At 47.8% G+C, this 23,549-nt stretch overlaps 1 protein-coding gene across 1 annotated transcript; it reads right to left on the minus strand.

Moving 5' to 3' along the window:
* Nucleotides 1–400: 400 nt before the first annotated feature.
* On the minus strand, nucleotides 401–15,276 carry LOC144502641 (protein PML-like). The gene is made up of 6 exons (XM_078226801.1): nucleotides 15,219–15,276; nucleotides 8,825–9,321; nucleotides 7,664–8,241; nucleotides 6,216–6,289; nucleotides 5,153–5,387; nucleotides 401–774 (listed from the first exon to the last, which is right to left on the minus strand). Exons 2-6 carry the CDS (start codon nucleotides 9,316–9,318, stop codon nucleotides 737–739), a joined length of 1,419 nt encoding a protein of 472 aa, XP_078082927.1. The 5' UTR covers nucleotides 9,319–9,321; nucleotides 15,219–15,276; the 3' UTR covers nucleotides 401–736.
* Between the last annotated feature and the right edge of the window lie 8,273 nt (nucleotides 15,277–23,549).

Consider the following 23,549-nt stretch of genomic DNA (forward strand, 5'->3'; position numbering starts at 1 on the left):
GATGAGAGGAGACCTAATAGAGGTGTATAAGATGTTGAGAGGCATAGATCGGGTGGACTCTGAGGCTTTTTCCCAGGGTGGAAATGTCTGCTACGAGAGGACACAGGTTTAAGGTGCTGGGGGGTAGGTACGGGGGAGATGTTCGGGGTAAGTTTTTCACACAGAGAGTGGTGGGCGAGTGGAATCGGCTGCCGTCAGTGGTGGTGGAGGCGAACTCAATAGGGTCTTTTAAGAGACTCCTGGATGAGTACATGGAGCTTAATAGGATGGAGGGTTATAGGTAGGTCTAGAAGGTAGGGATGTGTTCAGCACAACTTGTGGGCCGAAGGGCCTGTTTGTGCTGTAGTTTTTCTATGTTTCTATATCGGACTTGATAATTACAATCTGAATTATTCATTATTAATGTAAATAGATATCTTTATCTTGTTTTGAGAGCAACGGCCTGACAGCCTCTTGCTTTCTGTAACCAATAACAAGTAGTGCTTCAGAAAGAATCAGAGCCACAGAATTTCACAGCACAAAAGGAGGCCATTCTAATTTACAGCTATCCCAGTTAGTCCCACAACCTGCTCTTCACTTATATCAAATTGTCTTTTGAATCTGCTTCCACCTCTCTTTCAGGCAGTGCATTCCAGATCACAACAAATATCACAATGTTCGCATTGCGTGCTGTAGAAAGCTGTGGTCCTTGCCTCTGCTCCAGTATGCCCAGCCACATCAGGACATTCATCTCCAACTAGTTGGAATCCTCTGAATCTATTTGTATCAGCTCCACTGAAAAAAGAAGGGTCAAAGTTGAACTTTATGTGTGAATGCACACTCAAATACATCACAAAACACCGACAGGAGATGCATAGGTACCAGTATTAATGGGAAATGGCAATGGTGATGGGGGGCCCAGTGATGGAAGAACAACCCAAAGGACATGGAGGTCATGCAGGGCCTTATTTAAATAAACATAGAGTAGGCATTCAATGGTAGGAAGCCATGTGGGTGGTCCCAGCAGTTGGGGCAGTCGGGGGGAAGACTTGGGCTGGAGAAGTACTTGGCATTTTCACCTGAAAAACCAAAGGCTTCCCTTTGAGGCCCTTAAAAGAAATTCCTGCTCCTCCTAGCCCACAAAAAACTTCAGAACAGGCCGAGTTACAGACTGATCTCGATCTTTTCTTGGTTCATCCTGCCATGTTTCTGTTGCCTGGCAAGCGACTGAACGAAACTGCACCCACAATGTGGGTAAGATTGCATCACTGTGGCAATGGCATCATTGGGGCATGACTTTGAATCTTAATTATAGGCCCCTTCCTCTTTTTAGGGGAGTCTCATCCAGTGATGGAATAGCTGCTGTGAATTTTACACCAGCTGGGAATGCTGCAGACTGAGAGCGTATTACACAATTCCAATATTTTAACCTACCCCACCACTGCCTCTGACCCTATCCTACCCATTGGTCGTGTTCAAATTGAGGACCTGCCATAACTGGCAATAGTTTTCAGACTTCTTCATATCATGTCAGCTAAACATAAACTTGCAGCTGATTTATAATTTGCATGAAGTAATGTCACAGAAAATAAATAATCATATTAAATACCACACAATGGCACTTCAAAATGGAACTGATGTGTAAAGCACATTACACTTATCAATCTGGAGCAGACAACATGTGAATTAAAGTCTGATTATATATAAGGAGGTCTTTTGAAGCAGTGGGTAATGTCCCTGCCTCTGAGCCAAAAAGCTCCAGTTCATAGAAAGAATCATAGAAACCCTACAGTGCAAAAAGAGGCCATTTGGCCCATCGAGTCTGCACCGACCACAATCCCACCCAGGCCCTATCCCCATATCCCTACGTATTTTACCCGCTAATCTCTCTAATCTACGCATCTCAGGACACTAAGGGACAATTTTAGCATGGCCAATCAACCTAACCCGCACATCTTTGGACTGTGGGAGGAAACCGGAGCACCCAAAGGAAACCCACGCAGACACGAGGAGAACGTGCAAACTCCACACAGACAGTGACCCAAGCCAGGAATCGAACCCAGGTCCTTGGAACTGTGAAGCAGCAGTGCTAACCACTGTGCTACCATGCCACCCCGTTTGAGTCCCACTTCAGTTTTTGATGACCAAGGAAGGTGTGGCCAAAAGTTCTTCCACCATACGCCTGTGGTAAGCGGTAAGAGCAGGAGAGATTCCTCGTCAGCTGTGCGATGGAAAGAAAATTGGAGCCTCTACCATCACTATTCATAGCGGGGAATAGTGGACTGCAATATGCATGTAAAAATGTATGTTACCACAGCAACTCAGACTCCTTGAGTGGTCAGTTGGCTAGGTTAGCTGGATAGCTGTGTGTGGATCAGATCGGTGCTGTGGGCGAACGGGCCACCAATGATATGTGTAAAGACTGAGACAAACAGGCTGCAGCCCTAAATGAGTATTGGACTGAGACAAGCAGGCCTCAGCCTTAGACATCGGGAATACACAGGAAATAGGCCATCCCGAAGACAATGGACACTCTCTGATCAAACATACTTCTTTCCCAGACAAAGGGACGCCTTAAACCCTTATTTGGGAGGGAGGTATGTGACCTATGTGCCTCTAGCACCCACAGGCATGGATGCTTGGTACACACCCCGAAATCGGTGTGGCAGCACCCGATTGGACTCCATTGATCACGGTGATCAAACCCTGAACGATGAATTGGTAGTGATCGAGGGCCTGCCCTAAAGGATGTGAAATAATCAAAAGATAAAGGTGCTACACAACACAACCAGCGGCAGTGACTCTAGAGACCAACCACTATGAAGGACAACCCTGGACCATCCAGAGAAGAAGAAAGAAGAACAGACCAGACCCAGAAGAAGAGGATCAGACCAAACCAAAGACCAGACCATACCGAGGAGACTGCAGAGACCAACAAGTGGATACAGGCCAACATCTGCTTGGGTACTTGTCAGTCACTCACAGTTAAGTCAAAGTCCAGCATTAAGTTTGATATTGTCCTGTAAAAGTAACTATCATAACTAATATTAATTGTGTGAATGAATAGACGTTATTGTATTCATAAGAACTCGCAGTTCTTTGTCCACATATAAGGATTAAAAACACACTGTGTGGCCAGACACAACAGTGCCAATAGTACGGGGCCATTTCCGCTTGGGTGGATTCCTTGCCCTGCTCGTGGCAGAGGCTGTGGTGCTATTGGTCAGATCTTCCTTCAGACAGAGAACCAGAGAAGATGACAATGTTCTATAAAAGACAGAAAGGAGTAAACCATTCGGTCTGACACCTGAGATCCCAGTGTTAGAATAATCATGATGCCTAATAGCCTCTTGTTGCCCCATTTAAAAAATGAAACATTTTTACTCCCAAATTTGATCTTTTCCATTTGAATAGCAAACTTAAAAGCTGCTTGTCTCCTAATAGTCATCACATTCTCTGTGCAAGGATTGAGATGCACATTAAGCTTATTCAGATGAGATTCATGCAATGATAACATCTCATGGGGGCAGCATCTCATCATTCTGCCAGTTCAGCAGCTTTTTTGGCAGGGATTACTGAATGAACCATTATTGTGGGAAAGTCTGCAAGGATATGATAGAGCTCCTCAGTCACCTACAAACCCACGGCCAACACTGGCATTGCACTTCCACCCAGACATCTGAAGGAAGAAGCATCCTTGATAAGAGGAAATGCCAATGATAATGATTAATCTTTCAATCTGGCTTACTCAGTACTTCAGCTGGTGTGCTCAATGCTAAAGTTGAGTGCAAAAAAACCTGCTCTTCCCCAGCATCAGAAATTTACATTGAAAAAAAGAAGTGGAATTTATCTAGCCCCTTTCACAATCTCCGACACCACAAAGCACTTCACAAATGACATTCTGGCATTGTTGCTTTGTAGAAAAACAATGAATTAAAGAGGGTCCCACAAGCAGCAAATCAGCTAAACGATAAGGGAAACTGTGATTGGTTGTGTTGGTTGAGGAAGGAATTTTGGCCAGCACACAGAACTCTGCTCTGCATCACACAGTGGGTGGGATTTTCTGGCCGCGCTGGCCCCAAGGCCAGAAATTTCTGCTTAAGGTCAATGGACCTTTGCATGGTCTGCTCCCGCCCGCTACGATTCCCGTGGCGAGCGGGATGGGAAAATTCTGCCCTTCCATCTGATTGGCGATGGGCCCTCGATTTAACTTCCAATCTGATAAGTTATACTCATGACTGCAGCACACTTTCAGGTACTGCTTCATACAATATACCCAAATACTGGAATGGAGTTTGAACACAAAAGCTTCAAACTTGGAGTTCTACCAGCTGAAATAAACTCAGTCACACTTCAGTCCCAGGCCCACTAATGAAATGGAAACCGCAATTTTCACACTGAAATCAGCTCTATGGCGATTTCTGTTGTGGCGCTGATTATGTTGGAAATCTTAGGCTGGGAGACTCGTGGAGGCGGTGGTGCCCAGCGGGAAGCCCGTGAAACAGCCTCCGCTGATGTCCTCCGGCCCACTTCGCTGCTCCAGCAATCGCCCCCGCTAGCTTTGTTTCTCTCTCCACAGATGCTGACATTTTCCCAGCACTTTGTTTTTATTTCAGACCTCCAGCATCTATAGTATTTTTGCTTTTATTTCAGCTCATCGTGTCAGCTTGGCTCAGTGAATGAACTCTTGTTTATGTCAGTAAGTTATGCGTTCAGAGTGCATTCTAGAAGTTCAGGACATAAATTAGGCCAACACACTGTCAGAGGTGCCAATATCTGGATGAGACATATCGTTCAGTGGATATACAAGAATCCACGACACAATTCTATCATGAGCAGTGAATTCTCCAGGATCCAGGCCAACATCTATCCCTCATCAACATCAACAAAAACAATACAACTGGTTATTAATTTCACTTGCTATATATGGAATCATGCCATGTGAAAATTGGCTCCCACTCAAATAACAACAATAATTACTCGTCATCCTAATTCACTGTCTGTTTGATGTTTCAAAACATCCTGATAAATAGACAGCTATAAATGTTAGCCCCTTATTTCATGAAAAATATTTTTTAAATCACCCAAAAGTAAAGATTGGAAGAAAGAATGTGGAATAACTTTTATTGATTGCGTTAAAGTATTTATGAAAAAATTAAGAATGTCAGCTTACCTGCCGTATCTAGAACAAAGGACTCCGTTTGCTTTCCGTCATCCTCGACACACGAAATGACACTTTCTATACGAGGGGTAGGGCTGTGGACTCGATAATTGGAAGAAGCGCTGGAAGTTCCATTTACACTCTTACCTGCCTCCTCTTTCACATACTGTTTTATTGGAGGTTGTGTTTCTGTATCTGCATCTCGTTTCCTTTTGTCGCAGCACTTTTGAGAAGTGCGCTCCATATCCTGAAAAAAATGTTTAAGCATGTTATGAACAGAACATTCATGTGGAATCAGCAGCTCTCGCTGACAGCCAGACCTCACCTTACGCATTCTCCATTTATCACATCACATTCTAAGTCAAAGGCAATTCAAAATTACATCATAGAGATGGTTTCAAATCCCAGGGAGCACAAGTCGAAAATGGGGAAGTTAGGAATAAGTAAGGAAGTTCTGAAGGGATGATGGAAGTGGAAAAGAGCAGGGCAGAAGGAAAGGGGAAGAAGAGATCTGTGAGATAGGGAGAAAAGAGAGGTTGAGGCAGAAAGGCAGTGGATGATGGGGAAGGCAGATGGGACAAAGGGACAAAAAGGGAGAATGGGGAAGTAATATTTTCCTATAAGGTTTCTTTGGTGCCTTTTTGGATGGGAATCGGATGGGGAAGAGAGTGGATAATGGCAATTAGAGCCCTCTCTTCCTCAAAGAAGGCTTTTCTATCATGGGATGTGGGATGTTGGCTGGGCCAGCATGTATTGCCCTGGTGATGGTGAGCGGCCCTCTTGAACCACTGCAGTCGATGTGGTGTATATGCACCCACAGGTCGGGGCCGGCGATTGCGGGGGGGCATGTCAACCGATATCCTAGTATACTGGAGATCGGCGCATGCCCAATGGCCCCCTGAGCAGTCTGATGCTGGCCTCTCGAGCGGGATTCGCCCTCCCCCCCACTTACCGGTGTGAATCACCTGACAGCCTCTGATTGCACAGAGTGCCGTAAATTCACCTCTTTACCAAACTCTGTAATAATGGCATATATCCAACGCTTTATGAAACTCTAATAATGGTATATTTTCACCTCTTTATCATACGAGTTAGGTGTATTGTGTTCAGACAATCTCAGCTTCCGATCTGGAACTATTTCTGGTCTCACTGGAAAGGAATAGTTTAAGCAAATGTATCAATAATATTACCAATCAGGACAAACACAACAATGAACTAATTAATATCCATTTAATTACATCATTCATTCTGAACATAGAAACATAGAAACCCTACAGTGCAGAAGCAGGCCATTCGGCCCATCGAGTCTGCACCGACCACAATCCCACCCAGGCCCTACCCCCACATATTTACCCGCTAATCCCTCTAACCTACGCATCTCAGAATTCTAAGGGGCAATTTTTTTTTTTAACCTGGCCAATCAACCTAAACCGCACATCTTTGGACTGTGGGAGGAAACCGGAGCACCCGGAGGAAACCCACGCAGACACGAGGAGAATGTGCAAACTCCACACAGACAGTGACCCGAGCCGGGAATCGAACCTGGGACCCTGGAGCTGTGAAGCAGCAGTGCTAACCACTGTGCTACCGTGCCGCCCCCATATATCGGAGTGAACAATGTAACCAAACCGAAGCACAATTTGGAAATACACAATCATAGGGAGCACAAACTTCCTCACACAATAACTATAGGTTCAGTTTATCAGTAAGATTTTTTCACCAACAAATGCCTTACTCTTAAGTGTGGGCTACCATAGGAATTCACCCTTATGGAGTGGAGGGGAGAGTTTGGGTCATTTACTGGAATAGATAGGCAGACAGACTGGAATGTTTACTGGAATGTGGTGGGGGAAAGACAGTCTAGGTCATTTAGTGGAATGGACGGAGTGAATGGGTCATTAACTGCAATGGGGTGTGCAGTCTGGGTCATTTACTGGAATGGACAGGCAGACAGGCTGGGACATTTACTGGAATGTAGTGGGGGGGGGGGGGGAGACAGTCTGGGTCATTTAGTGGAATGGATGGTTGGGTGTCTGGGTCATTTTCTGGAATGGGGGGTGGAGGGGAGGCAGTCTGGGTCATTCACTGAAATGGATGGAAGTGAGTGGGTCATTTACTGGAATGGAAGGAGGGGTGGTGGGTGGAGTGTCTGGGTTATTTACTGGTGCTGCACAGATTGTGCACCCAGTAAATACTCTTCAAGGAGGCATCAAGCTCATTCATGACTGGCTGTTGGATGATGCTAATGACGTGACCTAAAGGAGCATCCTACTGACTCTACCTGTTAATGACATGGGTGGGGAGACTCAAAGCCAGAAGTGTTTTGGACCAGTGTCCTCAACAAAACCTCTGTTTGAATTCAGGGAGTTTTTTGTAGGTCCAAATAACTGCAATATTTATTTACAGAGTACAATGAATCATACAAAGGCAAGTTTATACACAGAGAAACACCCAGAACAGTTCAGGAAATGAATGCTTTTTCAAATTGAACAGGAGACATAGGCAACTCTGGGGATTACTCACATTTTGTGATGACCAGTTTGCCCAGCATCTTCTCAGGATAAACCCAACACTCCTGAAAATCTATCACCGTCTTCTCCATATGTACGTTAAGGGGTTTCTCGTTCTGGAGGTTGCTGAATGCTGTTTTAATTGATCCTTGCAGCTCCAACACCTCCTGCTCTGTGGCATAGCGAAGCAACTGGGACACCAAGCTTTTGCTCACAGACATTCTTTTTAGCACATTCTCTGTTTTCATCAAACCTTCCTGCAGCTTTTGGATTCTATCTGAGTGAAGTTCCTTCAGCTCATTCAGTAGTCTGCCCTCCTCCTCTTTCACCTTTTCCATGGCAGCATTAACTCTTGCTTTGATCAGTTCTTCCACATTATACTTGCCATTGTTCAGCTTGTCTATGAGCATCTCCAGGTCCCCCTTAGTTTTGCTGAAATTTGTTTCATTCACCTGTACTGCACCCAGCATGTCTCGGAGCTCATTTTTCTGTGTAGCAATCTGTTTCCTGATGCCACAGCAGTTATGGTCCTTATGTTCCAGCACCAGACACAGGACACACAACCAGACTGAGCAGGTGGTGCAGTAGAGACTAAACAGAAAGTAAAATTAAAAAGTTGTTCAGACAATTGCATCCAAACAGGAGATAAATTCAATGTTTTTCTGTTATCACTGTCCTTGATTTCAGTCCTCTGCATCACACATTTCTGTGGTTCTCCCCTCAGCCAGATACATTCATTCAGCTAGCGGGAGACTAACCCTGTACCATCCACATGGTCAAAGGGACACGTAGACCTATGTCCAATTATAATTTTACAAGCAAGGATACAGGCAGTCGCAGGAATTCACATTCCCCGAGTAAGGGTCAGACCACCTAACACCCAAACTCTGAGTGAGAATCAGAGTGATTCCTGATCAATCACACTCTCGGAGTGAGAGTCAGAGTGACTCCTGATCATTAACACTCAGGGAGTCACTCTGGTTCTCACTCCCAATCACTCATCTCAGAGTGAAGGTCAAAATGACCACCTAACACTCACACTCTCTGATTGAGTGTCAGAGTGACTCCCTATCATTCATTCTCGGAGTGAGGGTCAATGAGACATAAGTGGGAAGAAGATAAGAAAAAGGCTTTAAAGGAAAGGTTGAGGCCATCCTTCAAGAGGCAACATTACCTGAGGTACTGATTATCATGAGTACTGCAAACAAGATCCTTTGATCTTCTAAGGATCTTCAAGAACTCGTCAGAATCCAATTTTCTCAATGTCCCCAAGGTCTGAACATACTTCTTATGATCCGTCATGAGCACCTGATGTGTATGCAGGCACTTCGTACACAGGAGCTTATCACACTCCAGGCACATGAACTCAGGAGGAGTGCTGTCCTCACAGGAGGCACAGCACAGCTCTTTGCTTGCTAGGATTTGCTGCTGTTTTTTCACTTTGCTCTGTAAGTTTTCCACAAGTATATTGTCCTGTAAGGAAGCGGGATCTCCCTTGGTGATCATCTCACAAATGGGACATTTAACGCTTTTCTTGTGACATTCTTTCTGTAGGCAATCTTCACAAAATGTGTGAAGACATTGGAGAAGCTTGGGTTTAGAGACTGGCTCGTTGCAAATCAAACATTGAAAATATTCCTCGACTTTTACTTCTGATCCAGTTGCCATAACCTGAAACAAAAAGTAACCTCTTAAGACAAACCTATATTTAAAGATTACTTAGTGTTCTGTGACTGGCTGATTCACATACTTGACTAATATCTAGTTATAGAATAACACATTATGAGTAGGCTCAGGCAAGTCAAAACAATTATCAAATGCAGTTCCAATATCCCTACAGCAGTGTGAATCAGTGTTAAGTTTAAAGCAGGCTGGATTAGGCAGAGTATTGCATAAATGCACAGTGGTAGGAGGAGGCCATTCAACCCCTCAACCCCATGTTCTGCCATTCAATTATATCACAAGTGATCTGTAGTTCAAGTCAATTTTCCTCCATACCCCCTGATAACCTTGCCTTAAAAAATCTGTCTTGAAAATTTCAATTGAATCCAGCAAATAGCCTTGTAGGGGTTCTGCCTGATTTTGCTCCTGAAAAGTCAAGTTCTAATTTGAAGATTGTGTTCCCTTTTCCTGCATTTCATTATCATAAAATCTCCACAATGCAGAAAGGGGCCGTTCGGCCCATCGAATCTGCACCAACTCTCCAGGGTAGGAGGGTGTTGATGCGCGATTGATTCACACGGGAGGCTAGGTCGTACCCGGGAATAAAGGCTTTTATTCACAACAAGATTGGAGCACACTACTTAACAATACTATCCCAGACTAAGGGCTACTAGGAAGTAGCAGTGACCTTTACACTCCTGTAAGAAGGCGGAGCCGAACGGAGTGTACCACATAAACAATGATAACAGGTGGAACACCCCAACCCTAACCCCAACAGTAACAAGAGTAACGTATGTACAAGTACCCATAGTGGTAACCATCTACGGTTCACCACATTCACCCCTCCTTTAAAAAAACAAAGGCTGGTGGGGTAAGGAGACAATACGAACTGTCCATATGTTCACAAGTTCAGCCGTATCGGAGGTCCGCACCATCTCTGCGACCTCCACAGCACTGGCTCCAGTGCCGGTTCTGGTGACCGTGGTGACGACCCTCTCTCCAAGGTGGTGTCCAGTGACTCCTCCAGTTCCTCACACGCCTGTGGACCTCGAGGTGATGACAACCTCCTGGACTCAGGCAAGCTGTACATGGGAGTAAGAGGATTAAGTTGAGGTCCCGATGCTGCCCACGCCGTGTCAGGAGGGGAGAGAATGGGAAAGGAATCCTAACCAGGGGTGCGGGAGTGACGGGGGTTTCCAGGTCCCCTGCAGGCGCCAGATCTCTGATAGAGACCGTGTCCTCTCGCCCGTCAGGATATGCCACATAGGCATATTGAGGGTTGGCGTGGAGGAGGTGGACCTGTTCAACCAAAGGGTCGGACTTGCGGGCCCTAACATGCCGCCGCAGGAGGACAGGTCCTGAGTACGTCAACCAAGATGGCAGTGAGGTCCCAGAGGAAGACTTCCTAGGGAAGATAAACATCCGCTCATGTGGGGCAGCGTTGGTTGCCGTATACAGGAGGGACCGGATTGAATGGAGCGCATCAGAAAGTACCTCTTGCCAACGGGAGACTGGAAGACCCCTAGACCTTAACGCCAGTAAAACAGCCTTCCAGACTGTAGCGTTTTCTCTCTCGACCTGTCCGTTACCCCTGGGGTTATAACTCGTAGTCCTACTTGAGGCAATTCCTTTAGAGAGCAGGTATTGCCTCAAGTCATCGCTCATAAACGACGAACCCCTATCACTGTGGATATAACTGGGGTAGCCGAACAGGGTAAAAAGACTCCGCAGGGCTTTGATGACCGTGGCAGCGGACATGTCAGAACGGGGGATGGCAAAGGGGAATCGGGAGTATTCGTCAACCACGTTGAGGAAATACACATTCCGATCTGTCGAAGGAAGGGGGCCCTTGAAGTCGACACTCAGTTGTTCAAAAGGGCGAGTGGCCTTAATGAGGTGTGCCCTGTCAGGCCAGTAGAAGTGCGGCTTGCACTCTGCACATACCTGGCAGCTTCGAGTTATCGACCTGACATCCTCTATGGAGTAGGGAAGATTGCGAGCCTTTACAAAATGGAAAAACTGAGTGATCCCCGGATGGAAGAGATCATTGTGGAGGGCCTGTAACCGGTCCTCCTGCACACTGGCACATGTTCCACGCGACAGGGCATCTGAGGGCTCATTGAGCTTCCCCGGACGGTACATGATATCATAGTTGTAGGTGGAGAGTTTGATTCTCCACCTCAAGATTTTATCATTCTTAATTTTTCCCTTTAACGTGTTGTTGAACATGAAGGCCACGGACCGCTGGTCCGTGAGCAGGGTAAACCGTTTGCCAGCCAAATAATGGCGCCAATGCCGTACGGCCTCCACAATGGCCTGAGCCTCTTTCTCCACAGAGGAGTGCCGAATTTCAGGGCCTTGGAGGGTGCGAGAGAAAAAGGCGACGGGCCTGCCCGCCTGGTTAAGTGTGGCGGCTAGGGCGAAATCAGATGCATCACTCTCCATCTGAAAGGGGATGGACTCATCGACAGCGTGCATCGTGGCTTTCGCGATGTCGGCTTTTATCCCTGCAAAGGCTAGGCGAGCCTCTGCTGTCAGGGGAAAAGAGATAGATTTTATGAGCGGACGGGCTTTGTCCGCATAATTGGGAACCCACTGTGCATAGTACGAGAAGAAGCCTAAGCATCTTCTCAGTGCTTTGATGCTAGTGGGTAGGGGAAGTTCAAGGAGGGGACGCATACGGTCTGGATCGGGGCCGATGACCCCGTTTTCCACCACGTATCCGAGGATTGCTAGGCGGTGCTTGCTGAATACGTACTTCTCCTTGTTATAGGTCAGGTTCAGGAGAGTCGCAGTGCGTAAAAACTTCTGGAGGTTGGCGTCGTGGTCCTGCTGGTCATGGCCGCAGATAGTGACGTTGTCCAGGTACAGGAAGGTAGCCTGTAGCCCGTTTTGGTCCACCATTCGGTCCATCTCATGCTGGAAGACCGAGACCCCATTTGTGACGCCGAAAGGGACTCTTAAAAAGTGGTAGAGACGGCCATCCGCCTCAAAGGCCATGTATTTGCGGTCCTCTGGGCGAATGGGGAGCTGGTGGTAGGCTGACTTCAAGTCGATGGTGGAGAACACCCGGTACTGCGCAATCTGGTTGACCATGTCAGATATGCGTGGGAGAGGGTACGCGTCCAGCTGCGTGTACCTATTAATGGTCTGACTATAGTCTATGACCATCCAGGGCTTGTCTCCAGTCTTGACCACCACAACTTGTGCTCTCCATGGGCTAGTGCTAGGTTGAATGACCCCTTCCCTGAGGAGCCGCTGAACCTCAGATCGAATAAAGATCCGATCCTCAGCGCTGTAACGCCTGCTCTTAGTTGCGATGAGCTTGCAGCCTGGCACGAGATTTTCGAATAGGGAAGGCGGGGTAATTTTGAGTGTTAAGAGACCACATGTGGAGCGCGCTGGACAATTGGAGGCTGTTGTTCTCCCACTGAAAGTGGAGGGAGTAGCCCATCGTACCGCAGGGTCACACTCTTCAGGTGGACCATAAAGTCTAGCCCCAGGAGTACCGGAGCGCAAAGGTGTGGTAACACGAGGAGCCTGAAGTTCTCGTAGACTGTGCCCCGCACCGTTAAGGTTACCACACAGCTCCCAAGAACGAGGACAGATCGGGACCTCGATGCCATGGAGATTGTCTGCCTGACAGTTTGCACACGGAGAGCGCACCGTTTCACTGTATCCGGATGGATGAAGCTCTCCGTGCTCCCGCTGTCAAACAGGCAATGTGCCTTGAGAGCATTATCGCGCAGTTCCGAGGAGCCGCCGAGTACAGTTGAGGCGGTGGCTGTGCTTGTCACGATGTTCCCACGTGGTCGGTGGGGTAGGTTTCGAGACTTCTGGAGGCCGTTTCCATTGCATCGGCCAATTCTACCGTCTTAGCCAGGTCCAAGTTACCCTGCTCTAGCAGCCGCAGGCGAATATAGGATGAGCCGATTCCCGCCACGAACGCGTCCCGAATAAGGTCGTTGGTGTATTGAACAGCCGACACCTCCTTGCAGCTGCAGGCTCTGGCTAGCTGTTGAAGTTCGCGCAGGTACTGTCCCGTAGTTTCGCCGGGCTGCCGCCGTCGAATGGCTAATAGGTGACGAGCATGAATTTCGTTCGGCTGTTTATTGTACAGCTTCTTGAGTAATTCGATGGCATCTTTGTAATTTTGGGAATCGCGAATTGTTGCATACACAGTGTCGCTCACCCTGGCGTGGAGGACCCGCAATCTGTCGGCGTCGGACTGGACTGCTGTCGAGGCCTCAATGTAATCCTCGAAGCACTTCAACCAATGGTCGAAAGTATTCGACGCCCCAGCGGCGGATCCAAGGTTAGCCGATCGGGTTTCAGCATCTGCTCCATTTTTTCCTCGAACAAAATTTTCGGTATTTTGTTGTGAATAAAATTGATGCGCGATTGATTCACACGGGAGGCTAGGTCGTACCCGGGAATAAAGGCTTTTATTCACAACAAGATTGGAGCACACTACTTCACAATACTATCCCAGACTAAGGGCTACTAGGAAGTAGCAGTGACCTTTATACTCCTGTAAGAAGGCGAAGCCAAACGGAGTGTACCACATAAACAATGATAACAGGTGGAACACCCTAACCCTAACCCCAACAGTAACAAGAGTAACATATGTACAAGTACCCATAGCGGTAACCATCTATGGTTCACCACAGGTGTTAATCCCCTAACCTACACATCTTGGGACATTAAGGAATAATTTAGCATGGCCACTCCATCTTTGAAGTGTGGGAGGAAACCGGAGCACCCAGAGGAAACTCACGCAGACACAGGGAGAACATATAAACTCCACTCAGACAAGAATTGAACCTGCGACTCTGGTGTTGTGAGGCAGCAGTGCTTGCCACTGTGCCGCCCTTTTCTTTACCACAAAGCTAAAATATAATTTAATAGTGCCAAGGTGCCAGGTTGGCCCTGGCTCCAACCACCCAAGTGGGCCTCTATGGCCTCTGGTCCCACCGGTGAGGCCATCACGTCTGGTTCCCGTTGGTGGGACCAGCTGTGATCCTTGCTGGTGAGAACCTCCGGAGCTTGCAAAACAGATTTAAATAAAGTGATGAATAGTTAAGTCACCCTCAAGCCCTGATGCGCTACTCAAACACGAGGCCTGATGCTCGGTAAATGAAAGGCTTTTATTTACTGTAATGAAGCAGCCAGTAATTATATACACTATCCCAGACTGAAAGGGTCCCGGCCAGAGCAGGGACTTTTATACCTCTCCCAGGAGGCGGAGCCCGACTGGGATGTGCCACAACACTACAGTACAAAGGTGTAACAACCCCACCCTAACCCCAACAGCAACAATAGCACAACCCAACAGTAACATATGTACATCCTTGTAGTACTGGCCAGACCCTGGCTCAGTACTATTCAGTGGGAACCAACGATGGTTCACCACAAGCCCGGGATAGAAAATGGCCTGGGAAGATCACAACCTGCCAGACACCAGATGCCAATCGGACTTTTTCTCTCCCATGAAATTTCCTGCCCTGCTACGCTACTCGACCAGCACAGCGGGGCAGGAAAATCAAGCTCTATATATTTCAATAAGATCACCGCTCCACTAAACCCCAATGAGTGTAGGCCTAACCTGTTCATATGGGACATGCAGCTTAGTTAGAATACATAAATTGCCAAACTGCCTTCTGTGAATGGGTTGTTCAGCCAGGCCCTGTGCTGCCTCCAGTAAATCTAGAAGCGACTGGAGTTAAGACTCGGATTTTTAACACTTGAACATCCACCCAAACCAAAAATTCTATTTTTAAAACTGCCGAATTGTCGAAGACAAAGGATTCTTTATCAGCAGTGCTGCTTCTGCATTTTAAAAGATGCCTTGATCTCTCAAGCAGTGCCGAGACAACCCAAAGTGCAACATAGCTGCGAATACTTGCAGTTGGATCAGCGGCTGTCGGTTCCTGTAACTGTTCCTTTACTCCGTACACTGCAACCTTGGGAAATGAAACTGAGCTTGGTGAAACTAGATGAGGGGTGGGACTCTGTGACTGCACAGAAAGCTGGCTGCTGATTGGCACAACCACTGAGTACCTGACCAGGGCCCAATCAAGTAATTCACAAAGCAAACAAAACATTTGATTCAGTGGCAATTATGGAAGAGTTTCACTTTCTGATATTAATAAGGGAGATGGGGAAGGGAGCATATGATACATTTTGAAATTACAGTACAGGCAGAATGAAGGGACTTTAACTGAGTAAAACTGTACGTGCAATTGTAATGGATAAATGAATGTCTTCTTTGCCTAAAAGAGAAAAAAACATTGGCACAGAAGGACAGATTATTTTTAATTTATTTTTAGGATAGGTGCATGACTGGCAACTGAATTCAAAGCCCCAAATTCTCATAGCAGGATTTGAATTAATTTATCATCTCTGATGAGCCCAGACCTCTGCACTCCAAATTCAGTGACATAACCACAACACTACAGTCCCCATTAGACTAAGATTCACTGAGTAAAGCAGTTCCAGAGATCTGACTTTTTCTGAAGAATAACTGCTGATCACATCCAGCACTGTCTGAGGTTTAACTTGATAATAACATTGATCACTTATTCTGCTGGATCCTTCCAAGATGCTACAGGGTACCCAAAAGTTTAAAAGTTTATTTATTAATCACAAGTAAGGCTTACATTAACACTGCAATGAAATTACTGTGAAATTTCCCTCGTCGCCACACTCAGGTGCCTGTTTGGGTCAATGCACCTAACCAATGACCTAACAGGCCAAGCAGGAGCTTTTTCCCTCACAGCTCAATAAAGTAACTTGTAACCCCCGTCCACAATCTATCCATCTCTCCTGACCACAGCCTCCCACTAACCACCATCACACAACCCCCCTCCCACCCCCGACCAGCATTACGGCTGCCCCCCCTTGACCTTTCCTGACAGACAACCCCGGCAAGAAGGCAATCTCTCTCTGCCTTCTTGCCTTATCAAAATTCCCATAATTCTGGATTTCCTGTCCGTAACTCCTACCTCCCCTCCTGAATGTGCATCTTGGGAAATATATAAATCACTGACTATCTCAAAGACTATGGGGTCTGGTCCTGGTTCATTCTGACTTATTTGAACCTTTGATAACACGACCAGTGAATCTGATTACAGACTTTGTTCCAGTATATACTAAATGATTTTTGCTTTAGTTTAATCTGTCTATGGTTGTTTCTTAAAAGGAGTTTCTCATGATTGCCAACAGTAATTAGATAAAGGCGACGATTCTGCCAAAAAAATTCTAAGTGTTGAATTCCAGTGGGAGTTCACACTCGAATCTCCCACACTCTGTGCAATGCAGAGGTCACAGTTGTGAATATCATTAAGAGCTCGGGGGGTGGGGGGAACCTATTCACACCTGAGGCTGACAGTTCTGGAATTCTGCGCATGCGCAGTGGCCCCAAACTGTCAGCCTGCACTTTGCTGGCCAGCCTGGGACCCTCGCAGTGCTGTCCCTCCTGATACCCCTACAGCCCAATCATGTCCCCCCCTCCCCCAAGCATTCCCGGGCCAGCTCCGACCCTCCCAACCATCCTGGATCTTCAGCTCCCCTCCCTCTCCCCCAGCAGTGACAATCCCCCCCACCCTGGCAGAGCAGCCCCTCCCTCCCGCCCCAAGAGGCAGACTCCCCACCCCAGCCCGTCCCGATCACTGGCCTCCCTCCGGTCCAAACCGGATCCAAATGGCAGAGTGGCAATGGGACCCCACCAATCGCCCCCTAGGCCCTGCTCCCTTGGCACTGCCCCATACTGGTGGGCAGTGCTAAAGTGCCCCTAGGCATGGGCACTTTGCCCCTTGGGCAGTGCCAGGGGGCACAGGCTGGCACTGTCAAGATGTCCATGCCCAGGGGGCACTTCCGCCACCACCCGACCCCCTGGGGTATCCCGATCTCCCTCCCTTTCACTCCAGCGGGGTCTCCTGCGAGTTCCCCAAAAGTGGTGAGCTGCTCTAAACCCCGCCGGAGTGAAATTGCACTGATGGGATGGGAGATGCTATCGGGCCCGGAGACTTCAGTCGCGGGCCCGATAATCACATGCAAATAACATTAAAAATAGATTTATTTTCCCCGCCGGTTTCCTGCGTGGTCCCGACCACACCTGATTTCCAGAGGTGGAAGATGCACATGCATCAGGAATGCATGCACGAATCCCGCGAATCGGTGCACGCCCGCATCTCCCGACTGAACCTGCCAAAAAATTACTGGATCGGAATATGAGAATCACCCACAAAATGTGTGTGTGTTCTCCTGTGGGCCACAACCCCCAATCTCCAGGAATTTCTAGTTAGATGGGTTTGATTACTTTCTTCCCCGGTGTTTCCCATTGGTGACATTCTGTCTCCTACACATCTCTGACCCCCAAACACCCTACACCATCCCTCACACCCACCCACCCTACACCATCCCTCACACCCACCCACCCTACACCATCCCTCATACCCACCCACCTTACACCATCCCTCACACCCACCCACCCTACACCATCCCTCACACCCCCCACCCTACACTGCTCCTGACCGCCACCCATCCTACGCCATCCCTCACCCCAACCCTACACTTCTCCTGACCCCCATCAACCCTACGTCATCCCTGACCTCCACCCACTCTACACCATCCCTCACCCCCACCCATTCTACACAAACCCTGACTCCCATCCACCATCCCTAACCCTCACCCACCCTGATCTGATCCCCACCCTACGTCACCCCTGACCCCCCAAACACTCAACATTATTCCTGATTTGACATTAACTTCACAGAACTCCAGCTTCCTCCTTCTCATTGAATATAGAACATAGAAAGCCACAGCACAAACAGGCCCTTCGGCCCACAAGTTGCGCCGATCACATCCCCACCTCTAGTCCTATCTATAGCCCTCAATCCCATTAAATCCCATGTACTCATCCAGAAGTCTCTTAAAAGACCCCAACGAGTTTGCCTCCACCACCACCGACGTCAGCCGATTCCACTCACCCACCACCCTCTGAGTGAAAAACTTACCCCTGACATCTCCTCTGTACCTACCCCCCAGCACCTTAAACCTGTGTCCTCTCGTAGCAACCATTTCAGCCCTTGGAAATAGCCTCTGAGAGTCTACCCTATCCAGACCTCTCAACATCTTGTAAACCTCTATCAGGTCACCTCTCATCCTTCGTCTCTCCAGGGAGAAGAGACCAAGCTCCCTCAACCTATCCTCATAAGGCATGCCCCCCAATCCAGGCAACATCCTTGTAAATCTCCTCTGCACCCTTTCAATGGCTTCAACATCTTTCCTGTAATGAGGTGACCAGAACTGCGCGCAGTACTCCAAGTGGGGTCTAACCAGGGTCCTATAAAGCTGCAGCATTATCTCCCGACTCCTAAACTCAATCCCTCGATTAATGAAGGCCAGTACGCCGTACGCCTTCTTGACCGCATCCTCCACCTGCGAGGCCGATTTAAGAGTCCTATGGACCCGGACCCCAAGGTCCTTCTGATCCTCTACACTGCTAAGAATGGTACCCTTCATATTATACTGCTGCTTCATCCCATTGGATCTGCCAAAATGGATCACCACACACTTATCCGGGTGAAGTCCATCTGCCACTTCTCCGCCCAGTCTTGCATTCTATCTATGTCTCGCTGCAACTTCTGACATCCCTCCAAACTATCCACAACACCACCTACCTTGGTGTCGTCAGCAAACTTACCAACCCATCCCTCCACTTCCTCATCCAGGTCATTTATGAAAATGACAAACAGCAAGGGTCCCAGAACAGATCCCTGGGGCACTCCACTGGTCACTGACCTCCATGCAGAGAAAGACCCCTCCACAGCCACTCTCTGCCTTCTGCAGGCAAGCCAGTTCTGGATCCACAAGGCAACAGCCCCTTGGATCCCATGCCCTCTCACTTTCTCAAGAAGTCTTGCATGGGGGACCTTATCGAACGCCTTGCTGAAGTCCATATAGACCACATCCACCGCTCTTCCTTCGTCAATGTGTTTGGTCACATTTTCAAAGAACTCAACCAGGCTCGTAAGGCACGACCTGCCCTTGACAAAGCCGTGCTGACTACTTTTGATCATACTAAACTTCTCTAGATGATCATAAATCCTGTCTCTCAGGATCCTCTCCATCAACTTACCAACCACTGAGGTTAGACTCACCGGTCGGTAATTTCCCGGGCTGTCCCTGTTCCCTTTCTTGAATATAGGGACCACATCTGCAATCCTCCAATCCTCCGGAACCTCTCCCGTCTCCATCGATGATGCAAAGATCATCGCCAAAGGCTCCGCAATCTCCTCCCTCGCCTCCCACAGTAACCTGGGGTACATCCCATCCGGTCCCGGCGACTTACCAACCTTGATGCCATTCAATAGTTCCAACACATCCTCTTTCTTTATGTCCACATGCTCGATCCTTTCTGTCCACCGCAAACCAGCAGTACAACCACCCAGATCCCTTTCCACCGTGAATACCGAGGTAAAGTATTCATTAAGCAGCTCCGCCATTTCTAACGGTTCCGCACAAACTTTTCCCCCTTCACCTTTTAAGGGTCCTATGCCTTCACATCTCATCCTTTTACTCTTGACATATTTGTAGAAAGCCTTGGGATTCTCCTTAATCTTACCCGCCAAGGCCTTCTCATGACCCCTTCTCGCTCTCCTAATTTCCTTCTTAAGCTCCTTCCTACATCCCGTATACTCCTCTAAATCCTTAACACCTCCTAGCTCTCTGAACCTTCTGTACGCCTCTCTTTTCTTATTCACCAGGTTCATCACAACCTTCGTGCACCACGGTTCCCGTACCCTACCAACACCCCCCTGTCTCATCGGAACATTGTTATGCAGAGCTCCAGACAAACATTCCCTGAAAATCCTCCACTTTCCTTCGGTACTTTTCCCCAAAAATGCCTCCTTCCAATTTACCCGTTTAATTTCCTCCCTGATGACACTGTATTTCCCTTTACTCCAGAGAAACACTTTCCTAGCCTGCCTGATCCTATCTCTTTCCAATGCTATCGTGAAGGAGATAGAATTATGATCGCTATCCCCAAGATGCTCACCCACCGAGAGATCCTCCACCTGTCCAGGTTCATTAGCCAGCACCAGATCAAGTACAGCCTCTCCTCTAGTAGGCTTATCCACATACTGTGTCAGGAAACTCTCCTGGACACACCTAACAAACTCCTCTCCATCCAAACCCCTAGCCCTAGGGATATTCCAATCTATGTTTGGGAAATTAAAATCTCCCATCACGACAACTCTGTTATTCCTACATCTCTCCAGGATCTGTTTCCCCATCTGCTCCTCAACATCTCTGTTACTATTGGGCGGCCTATAGAAAACACCCAGCAACGTTACCGACCCCTTCCTGTTCCTAACCTCCACCCACAGAGACTCCGTAGTCAATCCCTCCACGGCGTCCACCTTCTCTACAGCCGTGACACTATCCCTGATCAACAGTGCCACTCCCCCCCCTCTCTTGCCTCCCTCCCTGTCCTTCCTGAAACATCTAAAACCCGGCACCTGAAGCACCCAGTCCTGTCCCTGAGACATCCAAGTCTCCGTAATGGCCACCACATCACAATTCGAAGCAGCAATCCACGCTCTAAGCTCATCCACTTTATTCACTACACTCCTGGCATTAAAATAGACACATCTCAGACCTTCAGCCTGAGCACTTCCCTTCTCCATCACTCGTCTAACCTCCCTCTTACCCTGTCTACATTCCTTATCTATTTGCGAGCTAACCTCCTCGCTCTCAGTCCCCTCATTTCGATTCCCTCCCCCCAACCTTTCTAGTTTAAAGTCTCTCCAGTAGCCTTAGCCAACCTTCCCGCCAGGATATTGGTCCCCCTGGGATTCAAGTGCCACCCGTCTTTTTTAAACAGGTCACACCTGCCCCTAAAGAGGTCCCAATGATCCAAGTACCCAAATCCTTGTCCCTTGCTCCAGTCCCTCAGCCACGCATTCATTCTCCACCGATTCCTGTTCTCACTCTCCCGCGGCACAGGCAGCAATCCCGAGATTACTACCTTTGCATTCCTCTTTCTCAGCTGTCTACCTAACTCCCTATATTCTCTTTTCATGACCCCTTCCCTCTTCCTACCTATGTCAGCAGTACCTATATGCATCACGACCTTCGGCTCCTCTCCCTCCCCCTTCAGGATTTCTGGGACTCGACCAGAGACATCCCGGACCCCTGCACCAGGGAGGCAAACCACCATCCGAGAGTCCCGTCTGTGTCCGCAAAAACGCCTATCTGACCCCCTCACCGTAGAGTCCCCAATTAGCACTACCCTCCTTTCCTTACCCTTTTGCACTACTGGGCCAGGCTCAGCTCCAGAGACACTGCCACCGCTGCTTCCCCCAGGTGGGCTGTCCACCCCAGTAGTACTCAGACAGGAGTACTTATTATTAAGAGGCACACCCACCGGGGTGCTCACCATCAACCGAGCTTTCTCCTTCCTCACTGTTACCCAGTTACCCTCCTCCCGTGGTCCCGGTGTGACCACCTGCCGATAGCTCCTGTCAATTACCTCCTCACTATCCCTAACCCGGCGAAGGTCCTCGAGCTGCAATTCCAGTTCCCTAACATGGTCCCTTAGGAACCGCAGCTCAACACACCCAGCACAGATATGGTCGTCCGGGAGGCTAGGAGCCTCCAGGACCTCCCACATCCTACATTGGGAACAACATACTGGCCTCACACTCATAATTGCCCCTTTAAACACACAGGGAAAAAAAAAAGTGAATGAAAATTTTAAACTTACCTTTCCTCCTCCTGTTTTCTCCAAAGCCCTGCTCTCACTGGGTCTTTTTTTTTAGGTTAGAGGAGGAGGGAGGGTGGGATACTCTACAAGTGTAGAGTATCGGGATTCCTCTCTGTTCCAATTTATTGGGGGAAAAAAAAATCTCTCTCTCCCAGACCTCCCTGTGCGACCACTTCCGGGTTTAGATATTTTTTAAGAAAAAACCCGCGAAAAAGTAAGTTAAAAAATAACAGCGCTTACCCGCAGCACTCCTCTCGCGAATCTCTCCCTCTCTGCTGCACTTCCAAGAAGCAATGAGGCCGATTCACTGAGGTGAGTAACTTTTTTTAAAAAAAATCTCTCTCTCCCAGACCTCCCTGCGCGACCACTTTCGGGTTTAGATATTTTTAAAGAAAAAACCCGCGAAAAAGTAAGTTAAAAAATAACAGCGCTTACCCGCAGCACTCCTCTCGCGAATCTCTCCCTCTCTGCTGCACTTCCAAGAAGCAAGAAACTGATATCCATCAGTTTGTTTTTTGTTATTTTAAATAAATAAGTATTAACAGTTTTTTGGCATTAGAGAATTCTAATCCACTGAAAAAAGAGATATGTTGCTGAAGTTTTTTAAATTGCACTCATCAGGACAAACATCAATGCCAAATTTCAAATAATCACAACAATTTATACTACAGCCTCATTTATGCTTGCTAGAAATAACATGCAGTCATACACAGAGACCCATTCCTTGCAAACAAGGAATATGTTCAAGCCTTGCACCTTTTTTGAATTACCTGGGACCTTGGGGAGCCGATGGAGCCTCTGCAATCTCCATTGCAATGCCTCAGCCAATTAGAGTCAACTTGCCAACCAATCAGCACCCTTTTCTCCTGCAGTATAAATTGGTGTGATTGTGTGAAATTAGGCATTCTTGTGTTTGTCCTGATGAGTGCAAGATGAAAAACTCCAGCAATGTGTCTCCCGCTTCAGCAATATTCAAATATGCATTACTGAAAATAATCAGAAAATGCCAAATGATTTGATCCCTGAGCTGGCCAGAGAGCATCTGCTTCACAGGATCAGTGAGGGGAGGATTCTGATACTAACTGAGGGCCCATGCCTGGCAGAGTCTAATTTCAAGTCTGGAATTCAACTACCTGAGGCAAGCTGTGTCTGTAGATATGTACCTGGACAGCAGTGTTACCCCTGGCATGTATGAGAGAGTATACTGTATGACCCTTGTGCTTCCAATGGCTGGAAGCCCACCCTACATCACCTAGTCTGACCAACCCCCCTCCACATCCTGCTGACTGGTGGAATATTAATGCCCCCTCACCTTCGGCTGCAATCTTTCTATTTTCAACTCACTCACAGCACCGCCCTGCTGCACTTAGTCATTGAGCTGCTCTCCTCTTCTTCTCATATACCCACTTTGTACCCATACTGAAGTGAGTCAAGTACACTTAGTAAGCAACAGTCAGAATTTTTT

The sequence above is a fragment of the Mustelus asterias genome, chromosome 13, assembly GCF_964213995.1.
Source record: "Mustelus asterias chromosome 13, sMusAst1.hap1.1, whole genome shotgun sequence".
In the NCBI taxonomy this organism is placed as follows: Eukaryota; Metazoa; Chordata; class Chondrichthyes; order Carcharhiniformes; family Triakidae; genus Mustelus; species Mustelus asterias.

Bases quoted from the DNA above. Each gene is read 5' to 3' on its own strand.
- LOC144502641 (XM_078226801.1), bottom strand. From the start codon at position 9,318: ATGGCAACTGGATCAGAAGTAAAAGTCGAGGAATATTTTCAATGTTTG. The intron at 6,290-7,663 runs GTGAGTAATCCC...ATTCCTTTCCAG, and splicing joins CAAACTGGTCATCACAAAAT to TGAGACCAGAAATAGTTCCA. The intron at 5,388-6,215 runs GTGAAAATATAC...CATTTTTTTCAG, and splicing joins CTAACTCGTATGATAAAGAG to GATATGGAGCGCACTTCTCA.